We start from the raw sequence: 16,545 nt of genomic DNA on the forward strand, positions 1-16,545 counted from the left end.
CTTTTTCTTTTTTTTTTTTCTATTATACTTTAATATATTACATTTTTAAATGACTAAATGGGGCCAATGTAACATATCTGTCATCAATTTTAGTCTTTAGTCTTTAGTCTATTATTACACAAGGAAAAGGAAGGAATGCTTCAATGTTTTAACTTTCAAATCACCACTGGAAATGAAAACACATCCATGAAGCCTGAGCATGAGTCAGTTAAATCCACTCATCAAAGACACTGTCAGTCTGTCACTTCCTGCTCTCTGCGGCTGCACTTTTCCCTGACAGCGCTGTTACTTTTCCTGTATCCTCATAATGATCCCTCATACAAGCACACATCCAGATCACATCCCTCCACTGAAATAACCTGCCAGGAGCGGAAAAAATTTGACTTGGTTTTACCTGGTTGAAACCCATGTTTAGTCCGGGTTAAGTACTGGTTTGGAGACCTTGTACAACCCAGTTTAGTCCTAGTTTTGCTACAGTTTATAGATCTGGTGTATGGTGTGTTCACACTTGTCCTGATTCAACCCTGTTTTTTTTAGCACACTTTGCCCAGATGTAGACTTGGATTAGTCCAGCTCTAGTCCTGGTTTAGTCCTGGCCTAGTCCAGGTTTATTTTACAGGTTTGGTCCCAGTTAGTCCCAGTTTTAATATGGTTTGTGTGTACAAGTGGGAACACTCTTTGAGTGTTGTTGGCTTAATTTCAGACCTATTCCAGTTTGGTTATAGCATTGCATATTACTGACTGAGGCTTAGTCCAGATTTTGACTAATACAGAACTGTACCAAGTTTGAACATAAAATCTAGGTTTAGGATCTGGGTTCAGGTTTAATTACAGTTCAGGTCTTATTAAGTCCTGGTTTAGATCTCCTTTAGACTCATTTTAACTTGATAACCACACATCCATTCATAACTTCTCCAAAAGTCATGCTTCTCCAAAAATAGCCTCCTGCCAGAACGGAAAAAATACATTTAAATATATTTTTCCTGTCTGAGTTTATACGACCTCATGAAACCTGGAGTCAAACTTGCCACTTAATATGCTGACACATTGAAACCGGAATGATGAGACAAAGCCAGGATGGGAAATTGGCAGATGCGACTTCAAACGACATGCGTTATCATAATAAAATATTCACTGCACACTACTGGCTGTCAGGTGAAGCCTAAACGCTCCAACTAAATCCTCTGAGGAGGGCACCAGTGAATTAGGATTAGGAGTGCAGTGATCAGGATATACACAATATCCAGTTTGTGCAAGTTTGTACATGTTTGTACAATGCATAATGTATGAATGATGCCATAGAGGAAATACCGCATGTCCATGAGTTATTGGTTTAGAAATAATGAATGCATTTTAGAGAAAATATGTTTATCCAATTTAGTGGAAAGAACACACAATACAGTATCTAAGCATCCTAAAATATATTACATTTTTTTCAATTTTATTTTCAGACAAGATTTTAAGTTTTTAAAATTCTTAAAATTGTTTTAAAATAGTAAAATAAATAAAAAGAATTCCTGACCCTCCAAAGGTAATTCTTTGGTTAAATCCTGATTTTTTCAAAGCAGCTTATGTCTTAAATCAGATTAGTTTCTCTGTTGTTAACTCAAAACCTAGATTGTTTTAATAAGATTGCCATTACACAGTATAATTATTGAAAATTAATATAATAACATTAATTTATAATTAATTTCATGCTTTATTATGATAATGGGCTTAATTGAAATGTTCATGTTTTGCCAGCTCTCCTCTCACCTGCGTCACTTGCTCCATGGTCCTCCTCAGGTTCTCCATGTCTATACTGTACTGCTCTCTCAGAGTCTCCATCTCACGGTCGTGACACTCTACCTCCTCCTTTAGCGCCCCCTTCAGGGCAGTTAGTTCACGCTCTCTCTGTCTGAGTGTCTCCTCCTGCCGTTGACGTAGCATTGTGGCTTCAGCTAGCTCTGCCTGAAGAGCCACTAGATCCTATGGATAAACAAATAATAATAAAAAAATAATGTTAATGTAGTAGGCTTGATAAGCTTCTCAAAGTACTACAAAAGGCCTTGTACCAAATTCTAATGATCAACCAACATTATAGATATGAAAATACACATTTTATTTTCTTTACTATGTCTAGCTTTAATTGAGCTATAACTACCGTCTGAATGGAGTCTGATGGAGGGGTGAGTTCAGAGACCCTCCTGAGCTCCTCCTGAAGCCCTGCCAGCTGGTCCTCCTGGAGACGCAGGCGGGACTCTGATGCTTCACGGGACATTCGCTCCACTGCAAGTCTGAAGATCACAGAAAGAAACCAAGAAAGAGTCTTTGAAGAAGGCATGTTACTATTTGGATATGAACATAATGGTCAGCAACGATACACTGAGTGAACTGATGTTGAAATGTGTATGTGTGCACTGCCTGATCAGATTTAGCTTTATAATATTGTTTTAATTTTTAGCAACATATCCATTGAGTGACTGCATGATGTCACTATTAGTTCTTGTATTTTCCCTTTCTTTCACATTTTTGGGCACATTACAACTGCTTAACACACAATAAATATTACGCTTGATGCCTCTTCACAATCATGTACTTAACATATGTCACTCATGTAGTTTTTGAACTATTAATTAAAATAGAATAAAACCTATTTAATTTTGTCATTTTGCACTTGCTTGTGATAAACAGCTTTTTGTTTCGGCCTATTAAAGTAATAAAGTTGTCTTATCTGAAATATAAAGTCTTGTATCAAACCAGATGGAAACAGCCACAGAAAGTCTCCATGAATCTTTTCCCGCATCTACCAGTCTGCCAAATGCAAGCAAGCACATAGTTTGGCATTCCCACAGCAAAATAAACAAAAGCAAATTGTACAAACATGCCGCTATTCAAACAAATACATCATTACATAAAACATGTCCCGTTTAAGGACAGGTCTGGTAGGATGATCAACCAGAAAAATGTTTATCTGTCAAACCGCTCTCACTTGTTAAGGTTGAAGGTTGGTAAGATACTTAAACCATAGTGTCTTTTACAACATGTTGACAGGCAGAATCTTTCATTACTTCTGTATAATCTATTTTTGCATACAAATTGTGCAAGTTGTTGCTAAAAAATTGTCCTGCTCTTGTTATTGGTAGGACACATGTGACATAGCAGACTGAATACTGTAACAAATGTCTGGGGCCTATAACACAATACTTTTTGATATTGTAATAATCATAATAATAATAATAATACAACATTTTATTTATGTAACACTTTTCTAAGATGCAGCACAAAGAATATTTAAAAAAAAACAAGATAAGCAGACACAATATAGGCCCAATTATAAAAGCAGGTTAACATTAAAAGTGGATCTAAATTTAAGGATTTTGAGTAGTTTCTTGAAGGTGGAGATTTCAATGCAGTCATGGATTTGCTGAAGTAGGGAGTTCCAGGGGGTGGGGGCGGTGATGAAGAAGGCTCTGTCTCCCCGAATTCGGAGCTTGGTCCTGCAGGGGAGGGATGGGAGGTTGGTGTTGGAGGAGCCGAGGGAGTGGGATGGAGTGCGATGGTGCAGCAGGTCTCAGAGGTAGAAGGGGGCCTGGTTGTGGAGGGCTTTGAAGGTGATGAGGACGACTTTGAAGTAGATGTGGTGAGGGATAGGGAGCCAGTGGAGATTCTGAAGGACAGGGGTGATGCGTTCATGGGACCGGGTGTGTGTGAGGAGGCGGTCAGGGAAGTTTTTAATGTATTGCAGTTTATAGAGAATTTTTGAGGAAAATGTTTTGGAAAAAAGTATCAGGAAAAGTTACAACAAAAATGTCATATGTCATATTTTGTGCATTTCTTGTGGCTGTTCTTGTGACTCCTGCTGCCGATGCATTTTTCAGTCCATTAGGAAACCAACCGCAGACATTACCAGTACATTATGACTGATGTGGTGCTTATGTGAACAGTGTCTATCAAGCTTTGGTAAAAACGACAAACAGCCACAGAAGATACAACACTGCAATTTGAGTAACCCAACTCAGGCCATTTTTTAAACACAAATATTTACATTTACAACATTAACATATTTATTTAGGATTCTCTGTCCAGTATGTTTAAGTCTAACAAAGGCAGCTTGATTGGGTCCCAATGTGAAATCTGCATGTTTTAATCATTCTGAGAAAACATTACTTTGTTACAATTTCTGGGGAAGTTACTCCTTCTGCAATCCCCCTCCCAAGAACTCTCGGAGGGAAAATTCAAATTACACAAGAGTCAGACAGTTACAGGAGCAGAGGAAACTACAGTGTGAATCCAGGAGGACTGTGAGAGCTGATCTGGAGGTAAGACTTTTCAAAAATGTTACACATACTGACTGCATGACTGTCCATCTACAAGACTGTGAAGCCAACACATTTACATCTTAGAACAATTGTCACAAAGTCTATAAATATGAAAGCGCCAAAGCACATTGCTGTAGGTTCTGGTACAATAACCAAAATAACAGTTGACGTTTAGTGATTTTGTGCAGCACCCTTCTGCAAATAGTGTCAGTTAAAATAAAAAGTGTGAGCCAGTAAAATCCCTGTATTTCTTTGAGAAAAAAACAAGACTTCGAAGAACCACCAAAACTAGGGTGACAAAAGAAAACTGGGACACACCCGGGTTGGCATGGTTGGTATAAATAAAATTGCGAAAAGACTGTGTAACATTGTCCTTGTGGATCAGTATATACATATAGAGAGTTTTCTTCTGAGAGACTTCTGTTGATGCATTTTTTTGCCTCTGTTGATGCACTTTTGTTTACCTTTTCTGTATCTTAGCTCATCAAACGATATTATTTTCCCCTCTTTACTGTTGGCAGGGATAAAATTGGTCAAAAATAGGGACACTTGGGACATTTCTTGAATAAACTGGGACAAATAAATGGCTTTGGATAAATCTGCTGGGACAGGGGACATAGGGCTCAAAACTGGGTCTGGTCACACTAACCAAAACACAGTCCGCAGATGAACAAATTAGTCTCCACAGCTCCAAACAGACTGTTTGTCAGTGCCAGGCTCTTTCTATGTTTGATTCATTTAAGACAATACAAGACTCTGGAAAACTAAAGACTTGTGTACTTATTTGACTTTAAACACTTACTCATCTTGTGCTTGTTGCAGATCTCTCTTGTATCGACTGAGTTCCTCTTGAATATCTTCAAGTGAGTCCTTTTTCAGACCTCCCTCAGTCGCTCCCGTCTGTTCACAAACACAACCCACGAAAAGAGACAGGGAGAATTTCAGATTTTGTTGCACAATGTCAACCTCAGTTTGCATTATTCGGTTTGTAAACACCCTATCGGTTTCTTTGGCCTAGTTTTTGTTTTAGTCAGAAATATTTGAGAAAACAGTCTATATACCACCAGCCAGCCATCAGAAAAAGCACCAAAACATCTTGATAAACAACTTGTGACAGGCTGCAGGGGAGTCGCTCCTCCAATTGCCCACTTCACCAGTCGAGCATGAGGCCTTGAAGTTTTTTACTGAATATTACAGAGGTATAGAAACAGTGTCTGTCTGCAGCCTCCTACATGATCATTACTGCAATGCAAAGCTGGAGTGGAGAAGACTTAAAAAGAAAAAAAATCTCATACAATGACTACAAGCCCCATGTCTGTGCAATTTCTTGCTCTGCCCCCCATATATACACATTTGGGATTAGTAGGCTCAATTTCCTTGAACAGTTTTGTTTGTTTTGGGGAAATGAAAACACATACCGGTATTTATTTTGTACATATTTTTGATCTATAATCCACACATATAAAGCAAAGCTAGTATGCATTTATTCTGCCAGTTCTGAGCTAGGAAGATGAGACAGGGGATTGTGAGAGATGTGAGATTGAGATTGTCAAAAGTATCGGAAATCAGATCAAAATCGATGCTCAATTGAGTATCTAGTTTTGATACTCATTTGAGCAAGTATCAATACCAAAAGGTCATGTTCACAGGACGTAAATTAACCTTTCCTGAACAGCTTTAGAATAATCTTGACCACATAGTCACACACATAAACTCCATAGTGGTCCATGGGCGTATATTAGTCTAAGGGATTACACAGAAAACCACATGGTAAAGAAAAGAAAGTACTATAATTTAATGCTGAAAATGGCATTCTATCATCTAAATAAAGTGTTGTTGTTTTTTTATTTGTTTTTTTTTTATTATTATCGTGGTATTGGAATCGGTATTGAGTAATTTTAGCATTGTGACAAAACAGTGAGCATATGAATTGGGGAGGTGACCCTCTGAAAATAAATTGTGTAGTAAGTATTGTATAGATTAAACTTCAAATAGGGAAATCTAGATAAATGCGGAGCCTTTTGAAATACATTATTCACAAGATTACTTTCAGTATAGCATGTAATCGTGTAGTCAGGCACTGCCCAAGACCAGGCTTAAAATGGTTCTGTTCCTATCTGCACTCTTCTCCTTGACTATAATGAAATAATTCCTTAATATCTTCTTCTATCTTTCATCCTTTCATTTTTGTTATATATTTTTTTTGCCTTAATGGAATCATCTTACGTTTTTAACAATAGATGCGTTCTTAAACCTGTAAAAATATGCTGAGAATCCTGTCAAAGCCGATCTTTTGTGGTTGCATTTCTTTTTTTTTTCCTTTTTAAATTCAGATAGACTCCTGCTTACGCGACACAAACAAGGGTCTCATTTCCACAGCACATGCAGCGAGGCCAGAGTCAAGTTACGGGGCACTTCTTGTCCCCTCAATTAGCCAAAGGGAGCAAACAGTGTCGGAGCATTAACTTCATTATCCTCCCACTAACACACAGTACCACCAACACTACAGCAAACAAGACAACACTCATTTACCAAGACACAACACAGGCAAAGTAGTAAGTGTAACTTACAATAGTGCTTCAAATGTAACAGATATGAAAACCTTTATTGGCGTTGCAACATTTGGACAAAGTTCAAGAACAGCAGTATAGAAATATGCAATCAAAAAATCAAGATAAAAAGCTATTAAAAAGAGACTTAAATCTAAGCAGTCTAACAAGAATATTAGAAACACTTTGAATAGATTTAACATGCAAAAAGGAGATAGGATACAACACTGTGGAAGTAGAGTAAAAGTATAAGGCAACAAAACTTAATGTAAGTGGAATATACTTGGGCTAAAAACACAAACTATTATATGTTACAATCTCACACTTGTAAATAAAATAACTACAAAATAAGTACAAATGATAGACTTTGTGATAGCATAACATCTAACTAGGATGTGGTTCAAATGATTTCAACACAGTATGCCATTTGCCAAGTGTGCAAGATTTGAGAGAATGATATAGGGAACATTGCAACATGAAAAGAGACTACAAACTAGTCTGAAACAACAACATACTTGAAAACCTATTGTCAGACAGTACTGATCATTTTATGACAAGAACAAGTCTCTACGGGGAACCAGTGTGCAAACAGCCTTAGGGGGATCATCTCACAACATCATGTATTTTGTCTAGGTCTCAAGATGTGCCTGTTTCTTAAGAGCTTGATATGGCTATTAGTTCAGTTTGCTAGATTTGAAGTGGTGTCCTGTTACTAATGCAGCTTTGTGTATAAGGGCCCATATAAGAGGGATATGCCCCTACCTAAGCCTATACCACCAGCTGGCTACAGGTTTCCAGTCCAACTCAATTATTGATAGCTCTCAGTGACTGCACCCTCATCCTTACGGGACGGCCCACTGCGGCTCTCCCTTCTGTGAGTGCCATGTTGCCATGATACGGGGCGGGCAAATGACTGCTACTCTTCTACTATGCGACCACAAAAGCACTAGATAATGAGGGTTCATGCATAGTCAAGAAGAGATATGAGGGAGGGCATCTTTGGCATGGAAATATATGCAAAACTATGCAAATTTTCAGGAAGCATAGTCAGTTCCCTGTTAAAATGTACGGTTTTAATAAGGTATCTGTGGTATAACAAAGACAGCATGGCTTTTAATTATTTTAGACCCTGACGAGAAACATGATACCGTAGAGACAAAGTGAGTGAAATTGTAACTTCATATCCCAATAACGAGGCCACCCACCATCTGTCAGCTTCATTACAGCATCTAGAAGAGACGAGTCGACCCTTAACCCTTTTGTATAGCCAACATTATAACACACACCCTGCACAAACTAATTACCTATGAGGCATTCAGCCATTTATAAACCTTAAGTTAGTTTCACTCAACTTTCTTTCCATCGTGTCATAGGTGAAAGGGTTTAACAGCAAAAGTGAATATTGCAATAAGATAGATATTTAAAATGGGTCCCAGTGCTTTGTATGGACAATTTCATATTAATAATATTGCTGTAAATGAACAACAATTCAAATTTAATCTATTTTCTAACAAACACAAATATACAAATTTGCCTACCATCACATTTGAAAAAATATTTTGTATACGTTTTATTAAGTATGCCTTCCCCATTTAATATAACACACTGCAGTTTCATATAGCCATCGTTGACTATAATATGTTTATGTTTGGATTAAGGAGTAATAAAAATGTTGCTATGTAATCTAGATCATGAATAACTATTATGCAGGTGTACTGTTGTGCAATCTTTGACTCAGCAGTAATTACACCTCACCTAAGCATTTCATTATTATGTTGGAATGTTAATAATAATAGTAGTAGCATTCCTACCTTTATGATTTTGGTCGTCTCATAGACAGTATTGGCTTTTCTTCTGAGCACTAGGTCATTTTCAAGAGATCTAGAAGATAAATGATAATATAAATGACAAATACAGCTAGTACAACAATTGGCAACTTTGAGTCTTGTTTGACGTACCCTTCTTTCAGTATGTTAAGAATCGCCTGCTTGATCCGGGCTTCCTCTCCATCTGTGCTAAAGCTCCTTGGCTGTATGTCCTTCAGAAATGATGACAACAGTTAAGCAAAAGAAACATATTGAAAGCTAAATTTAAACTCCAATAGACACTTACTGGCTTTTTTGATATTGCTGGCGGCGTGTCCTTGGCAACAAACATCCCTTGCGGTTTATAGCTTGGTTTTGGGGCCTCAAGTGCACTCACCTTAGCAACAGTCGGCGATTTCCTACCAAGACTATTATTACTTAATATAGAGTTTGTGGAAGAGGAGAGGGGCGGCCCATAAGGATTCACAGTGGGAGATGTAGGTGACGCAATTTCAGGTTGGATTTCTTTTCTGGCATCGAGACTTCTTGACCTTCGCCGTTCATCAAATTTCAATCTTTGCCTTGCTCCACTGCGCCCCCTAGTTTGCTGAACACTACCTGACGTTGAATTGAATTTACTAATCAGTTTGTTGATGGGGGCTAAAGAGTTTGTGTCTATAGCTGGGGCGGGGGCTACATCAAAGTTGGGAGGGTCCGGAAATGTGTCCAGGGAAGAATTGAGTTTATTTAGCGAGTAACTAGAGCTTTTGACCCCCTTTGGTCCAAGTCCGTTTGGTCTGACCGGTTTTAGTCCGGCTTCATTGTACTTTTCTTCACTTGTTTGGTCTTTGCTCGCCTCGTTGGCTTTGATCTCAACTTTTGTGTGGTCTTCTGACTTCTTAGTGGCTACTACCTCATCTTCACCCTGTGTCCCAGCTTGACCATCTCCTGGTGGTCTCCTAAGAGGGCTCCCAAAAATCTCACCCATCTCCTCCTCAGCTGGCAACACAGGGGATGGAGAAGTGTTGTCATTTGGACTATAAGGGTTCACAAAATCTGGACCTTCTTTGTTTTTTGAAAGAGTACTGTACGGTGAAGGTGGTCCAGAACTGGGAGAGGGGGTGTTAAGTTGTACCCCATATGAATCTCCTTTCTCTCCATCTTTTAGGACAACGTAGGGCTGACCAGAGATCCCCTGTACCCGGACAGCAACTCCGTACTTGTTGGCAGGGGCAGAGGCGGGCTGGGCTTTGGTCTTGTCCGGGAGACCTCCGCCAGCGTCGTGAAGGTCTTTGATGAAGCGGATCTGAACGCCGTAGTCCACAAGCGGCTTCCTGTCACCAGACAGACTGCTCATAGTTGTACCCCCGTTTTAGCTCCTTATTCTCCTGGAAAATAAATGAAAAAGAATTAATCATTTGATGTTTATTTTGCCTATTCTAAGAGGATATGTATTTTATGCCATAGTACAAGAGATGGGTTGAAGGACTTTGTAACAGTGCAACGTAAAGAGGTTTATAAATGTGTATTTGTTTAGAAAAGTGCAAGAAAAAAAAGCTATTCTAAATTAAAAAAGATGATTTCAATTGATTACTTTAGATTATAGACTATACTTTCCACTTCAAGTCACATCAGCACATTTCCACTTATAGCAAAAACAAACAAGGTTAAGAACGGGAAAATGTCTTCAACATACAGTCAGCCTATGTAAAGATACTTTAACAGATTGCATAGCAATCCCAATACTTGTTTTATTTTCAACACAGACAACTCAAAAAGACAAATTAAGTTGTATCAAATATACTGACATTTAAGTACACAACTTGGAGGTTCAACCTGTCAAAAACACAGAGCACTGCAAAGATAAAATGATTTTTTATTCCATTTTGGAAAACTGGAATGCCATGGATGGAATTGGCTTAATTTCTGTATCTGTATCTGTTTAGATACTTCTGTATCTAAAACAACAAACACTCAAAGTAAACAACATAATGTAAACAATTTAATCAAATAGAATTATAGATGACAGCATATGAGCCAAACTGCTGACCCAAATATTCAACTCTCCACTGAAACTTGCCATGAATTTGTGTCAGTACTATAATCTCCTTTTCATCTATGACACATTTTTGTAGTTTTTGGGGGTAATTTACCTGCCTGCCTAGAATCATATAATCTCAGCCCTGGAGTCCTTTTGTGTGACTCCACCTGCTTGTTTCCAGGTGGAGTCACAGTGACGGGGCTAAAATGTCAGCTCACTGGTATATCTTGATAAAGCTGTCATCTTTCCAGAATGTATTGTTTTCATGCCAGGCCAAATATTCCACTGAGGAGCTCTTTGTGCACCTCTAAGCAGAACTTTTTGTTCTCAAGGGCCAGAGAAGAAGGGAGAGAAGTGGGTGGCAAAATCAATGAATTTTTGGTTTCTATTATAATCTATACATAAATGGCTAATAATTAAACTATGTGAAACTATTTAAGTATTTCTTCCGGTCAGCTAAATGTTTTGCAGAATATAGGCATAGATGAATGGTTATGGGAGTACTTTCTGAAATATTAAAGCCAAAGCATTATGTATAACGAGCTACTGGCTAAAAGCTCAGACAGCGACTGAACAGTTGTCAATATATTTGCACTGCAGAGCTGCCACAGTGACCCTTTTCAATCAATAAACCGATGAATTCATCAAAATGGAGCTTCCTGAAAATGACACGCAAAATATAACTTTGTGATGTACTTGTAATGAATATAGTAAAACTAATAACATTTAATACAGAAAAATTCCAGCTTGGCGACAGATACTTTACTTTTGAAGATAGATTTACGTTACTAGAATTGTCACAATTGCTACACTGAGTCCTTTGGGGTGTGGGGCAGGCAGCAGTTGCCAGCATTTTCACACTGAGAGGGTTTAGGGGTAGAGTCCCGGATTGGGTTGAGCCTGTGTTCTCCCTGTGTCAGGGTGGGTTTCCTCATGGGTACTCAGTGTCCCCATCAACCCCTAAACATGCAGAGTAGGCAAATTTTCCAGCTAGGCAATCCTGGCCAAAATCCTGGCTCAAGATCTGGATGTGGGTCTCCCCAGGTAACCCTAACAAGTTGAGAACAAATTTACACAGATGATAATATTTGTGGAATTATTAAAAACAAAAAAAAAGTCAATATATTGGGATAAAATTTGCATGACACATTCTTTGGCTCATTATATTTACAAAATATACTTTTACTTAGCATTTAATTTTCCTTGACAACTGATGCAACCCGCCTGCCTGTTGTTAAAGGGCCCTCTTGAAATATACAATTTTCCTTTTGAGTAACCCTATACCAATTTTGTCTCTCATTTAAAAGACTCCACTCAGCTGAAGTCATTAATAATTTTAATATGTGTGGTTGATGAGGAGGAAGGCTGTGATGGGACTTTGGGATGGTGTATACTTGTGCTTTTGTCCTGGGTCTGTGGTGCATTAAACAGCAGAGCCCATGTCAGGACGGGGCCTCTGCTTTGGCTCTTTCCAGTCCCCACACTTCAGAGGGCTCACTCAGGCGTGCACTGTTTACTTTGAGATGTGGAGCCACGCTATAAACCATCTCCACCTAAGGCATCCACACATCAATATACACCCCTATCATACATCTAATAAGCAATGCACCTGAAAATGGAAAAACATAACTCATTTTGGTGCGGATTCAGATCACTGTTTAGATCCTGAGTTTCCTGAGTTTTCTTTTGAGACATTGAACTAATAAACTAAAAATAAGGTTAATTAGATTTCCTTTGAATGTTGAGCTTCAAGTTTTAATTTTTCTCTCAATTGAATACTTTTATGTATATTTGATTCATAATTGTGCATATTCATGCGTTTCAGACAAATAATTATAGCATTTTGCTTTGAATTGCTGAGGACCGCTGCCATGCCAAATTCTTAAAATTAGGAAGGAGTCCTTTGCCTGAATCCCATAAATTGTTTCAAAATGGCCTTGAAGGAGCACTATAGAAATTTTCTAGTGGGGATCTGTCACCTGCTTGTTTTCATGGAAGTTATTGCTTTGCAGTTCTTTTTATTGCAAAAAATACATCAAAATAGTTGCTGTTTACTGCAGGCTTGTCTCTTCACAGATCTGACCTGTAAGTTGGCCTGTTGGCATCACCACCTTGTCTTCAGGGAGATGGATAAGTTTACCACCATACTGTGGAACATCACATAAAGGTGAGCAGGTAATAGACCATCAACAAGAAAAGTTATATTGTGCACCTTTAAATAATTTTTCAATAAATTATGTTTCATTTTGTCTGGCTTCTCATATGTTTTGAAACCTCCACTTGATTTCCCAGTCAACTAAATTAAACTGTAACTAGCCCTATGTGCGTAGTGGTTATAGTGTAACAGGCATGACCGTTTGACTAGTAATGAGGTTAGATTTGTGAATCAAAGTCAGTCTTTGTCTTTGTCAAAAACATTCCTGGGATTCCAGACGTTTGCCGTAAACTCTACATCGCGCGTGGTTTGCATTTGTAAAATAAGAGCAGATTAAAGCAGGGAACAAGCAGGGTGGCGTCAACACAAAGCCTATGCATTACTGTAAGTTTAGGCATTAGGCTAATTGTAAACAAGAATAAAGCAGATTAATACACACGATGGAGATGTATGGAGGCCAAAAATAGTGCATAAATCTGTTATAATAAAAAGTCCCGTGACGCATCAGTGTATGAGAGGACATACACTGATCCGTCACACGACTATGTTAGATTTTTTTTATCTAACATAGTAACACATTTCATTTGTATGAATAGAGGAAATTGTAAACCATAAGTACATTTGTATGTTGGTTAATGTGTCTCCAAGTATTAGCCCTGCGATAACCAGTAAATGAGTGTAGAGTATCCAGTCTCAAGCCCAAAGCAGCTGGGAAAGTCTTAGCCCAGTGATAAAATTGATCAAAACAATTCAATACTAGTACAAATGATAAGAATTTTTTTGCTCATAAACTGACAATAAAACATTTTTAAATAAACGTTTAAAAAAATGTTTATACTTTAATTTCAAGATAACGTTCTAGGTTTCAGCTAAAAATATTTCCACTGCCATCATAAAAACTAGATAAGATCCAGTTGTCAAGGAGGCTGGTCCCATAGTGACAGCTCGCTCAAAGATCCCAGGTGTAAACATGTTCCTTTGGTAAATACTCCAACAATAGCTCAGTTGTACATCTATCTGCTCTATACAAGAAGGGTCAAATACAGGGGTTTAAAAATACAGGGTCCATCATGCTGAGACTGAGGATGTCAACGTGAATCAATCTGAATCAATAAACTTGATGGCAAAAGACTAAAATTGCAAACTAAGGAAAAAAATTTAATACGCAACACATTTTGATACCACAAGGCCAAGAGAAAAAGAAACACATTATGGAATTTCAACACAAACTAATGGTTAGTCTGCTTTTTTATGTCACATTAACATTAGGCTACTTGTTTTACAACTGTAATCTGTTAGACAGTGTGGATGAAAGTGATATATGGAGAACCCAACATTTAATTGTGAGTTATTGTAAAACTGAAATCTGAAACACAAACAAGAAATTACGATGATGTTTCAGCAACCCTGGTGAGTTAACATTTAGCCCTGTTTTTCTCTCTCCATACTGTAAAAATCTCTAGGTAGACAGTAAATAGCCTCCCTCTATGGTGCGGTCATTGATACAAACTATTATTCCTACATGTTTTACTGCAGCTTCACCTCATGCTTTCTCTCGCTCGGTGAGAAATGGTTGTGTCAACAGAGATGGGAATGCCACCAAACGGGACTGTCCGCTGCCACCACTCTTCCTTTTCTCCTAAAGACTATGTCATCCTCACTGACACAACTCCTTTTACACATTCATACTCATAACACGTGTCATCTTAGGTTCCTTCAAAATTTCCATTGCCTTTGGACATGACAACAAGAAAGAGAAATACTTTGATGATGGCAGCTTATCATAAAATAAAGACAAAAATTGACAATATTAGTATGCTTTCACTGGATTGTTCTATAAATTACACAAGATATTATCTGTATAACCTTATCCTATGCAATATCCAAATATGCTTAGGTAACAGCTCAGTGACAAACTGTTGGCCCATATCTTGTTTGCTAATGCACTCGAGATGTTTTAATGCTGCCCATTGCAAACTATTATTGATAACAGTAAATTATGCTTTTATATGGGGTATTTATTATTGCTAACCATTTGCTGGTGCATAGTTTGGGCTCAAGAGTCTAGTCTGAATGCTACCTAACCTATTTATGTCAAAATATAAGCTATGTAAGTCTATGTAGGCTAAAATAAACAAGCTCTGTTGTGTAAAGCAATAACAACAACAACGGTGGTCTTTCAAGTTCTCATTTGTTTGTTTACATTGATACCTTGAAGTGTATAGCCCAAGGACATGTTAGGTTAGAACTATTTTTGCAGCAGTTTAATAAGCATCTTTCATCTTGTTTAACAGCCTTGGCTACGTTAATTTTTTTTTTTAGGCTACAAATTGGAAGAATAATGCATTGGTCTCAAGAGTTATTTAGTATGTGTCAACTTTAGTGAATAAGAAAGAGGCTTCCAGGAGAGCGGAGTATCCCAGTGCACCTGCCAGCCCTGCTCCCTGGATCCATTGCGTCACACCCACCTATCCGGTAAGTCAGTATCGGTGCGCGTCGAAACCACCGGGTTTGTTTACACGCGCCCCCGAGCCCCTGTCCAGTCCACAGAAACAACAAGTCCAGCCACGGGGTCTAAAATAGCCCGACAGTCTCACAACGAGACGCAGCCGCATCCGATTTGAAGTGTTTACCTGCGAGAATAACCTCCTCTCATATCCTCTTTACGCACCGCCGTCACATCCAATTACAGGGACACTTGAACAGGATCCAAACCCGAGAAATCTGCCGGACAAGGCGGACTACAAAGCGTGTTTTTGACAGGGGAGAGGGTAGTCTTTAAACCCCTGACAAGTGCTATCACAAAGCCACAGGTGTCTATTTTAGACCAATGATATCTAATCTAATGTCCGCTCAGCAAAACGCGGTTTACAGTGAGCACTTTCCCACAGGGTACTTGAAATCCCAACTCCCAGTTGTGTCAATATACTGGTACTCACTTATTTCACTGCACCCCCGAAGACAGCAAGAATCTCCAGTTTGAATGCGCTGTTTATCTCTTCTCTGAGACCCGTGCGTCTGACCGCTACGCCAGCAGCTCAGCGCGCTCTTAGTGGGATGAAAATATGGTACTCAGAACTGCGTGAACTACAGACATCGCTCCTCCGTGCAACCTGTTGCCAGAATATGAGGAAGACATGATCCCGCCTCAGCACCGACTCCATTGGTGGGAGGTTCCGTGTGGGCGTGGCTTGTCAGGACTCATTTTTATATCTGGAAATAAAGCTTTTTGATGGTTAGGCCGCACAAAGCAAAGCGCCTCGCTTGTTTTGTATGAACTTGTTTCTCAGCATGTGCATTTAATAATAATTGAAGTACAAATGCAATGATTTAATTAGCAAATAAAACTTTGTCAGATTATGCCACTGTGTAAGTGCATTTTATAATTGATTCCACCTCCTTTCTAATTAGAAAGCTATTGAAGGCTCGCCTCCAAATTTGCTTTTATCTAAAAAAACAAACAAAAAAATCCACAAAACTGCTAAGACATAATGAAAAATTGTGTAAGCGTTGCCAGTTATTATTCCTTACAATGTTCCTTATGTCAAAAGGACATTTTTTTTCGTAATAAAACCAGCCAGTCAAACCCCAACTCCAGTCAATAAATTTTATCAGATTTTTCTATGGCATTGTGCCTTTACAAACCCTGTCCCAGGAACACCTTACCCAAAAGATGCAGCTTGTTTCACCATTT

The 16,545-nt window shown here is 38.5% G+C and overlaps 1 protein-coding gene across 2 annotated transcripts in view; it reads right to left on the reverse strand.

Moving 5' to 3' along the window:
- cgnb (cingulin b) overlaps positions 1-16,031 on the reverse strand; it is a 31,928-nt gene extending 15,897 nt beyond the window's left edge. For both annotated transcript variants that reach the window (XM_055225405.1, XM_055225404.1), the window contains exons 1-7: positions 15,791-16,031; positions 8,963-10,043; positions 8,809-8,888; positions 8,662-8,731; positions 5,104-5,201; positions 2,144-2,276; positions 1,756-1,968 (exon numbers count right to left, since the gene is read on the reverse strand). In XM_055225405.1, coding sequence (XP_055081380.1) covers positions 1,756-1,968; positions 2,144-2,276; positions 5,104-5,201; positions 8,662-8,731; positions 8,809-8,888; positions 8,963-10,012 — 1,644 coding nt within the window. In that variant the 5' untranslated portion in view covers positions 10,013-10,043; positions 15,791-16,031. The remainder of the gene's footprint in view (positions 1-1,755; positions 1,969-2,143; positions 2,277-5,103; positions 5,202-8,661; positions 8,732-8,808; positions 8,889-8,962; positions 10,044-15,790) is intronic.
- Between the last annotated feature and the right edge of the window lie 514 nt (positions 16,032-16,545).

This window comes from Periophthalmus magnuspinnatus, chromosome 11 (genome assembly GCF_009829125.3).
Source record: "Periophthalmus magnuspinnatus isolate fPerMag1 chromosome 11, fPerMag1.2.pri, whole genome shotgun sequence".
In the NCBI taxonomy this organism is placed as follows: domain Eukaryota; kingdom Metazoa; phylum Chordata; class Actinopteri; order Gobiiformes; family Gobiidae; genus Periophthalmus; species Periophthalmus magnuspinnatus.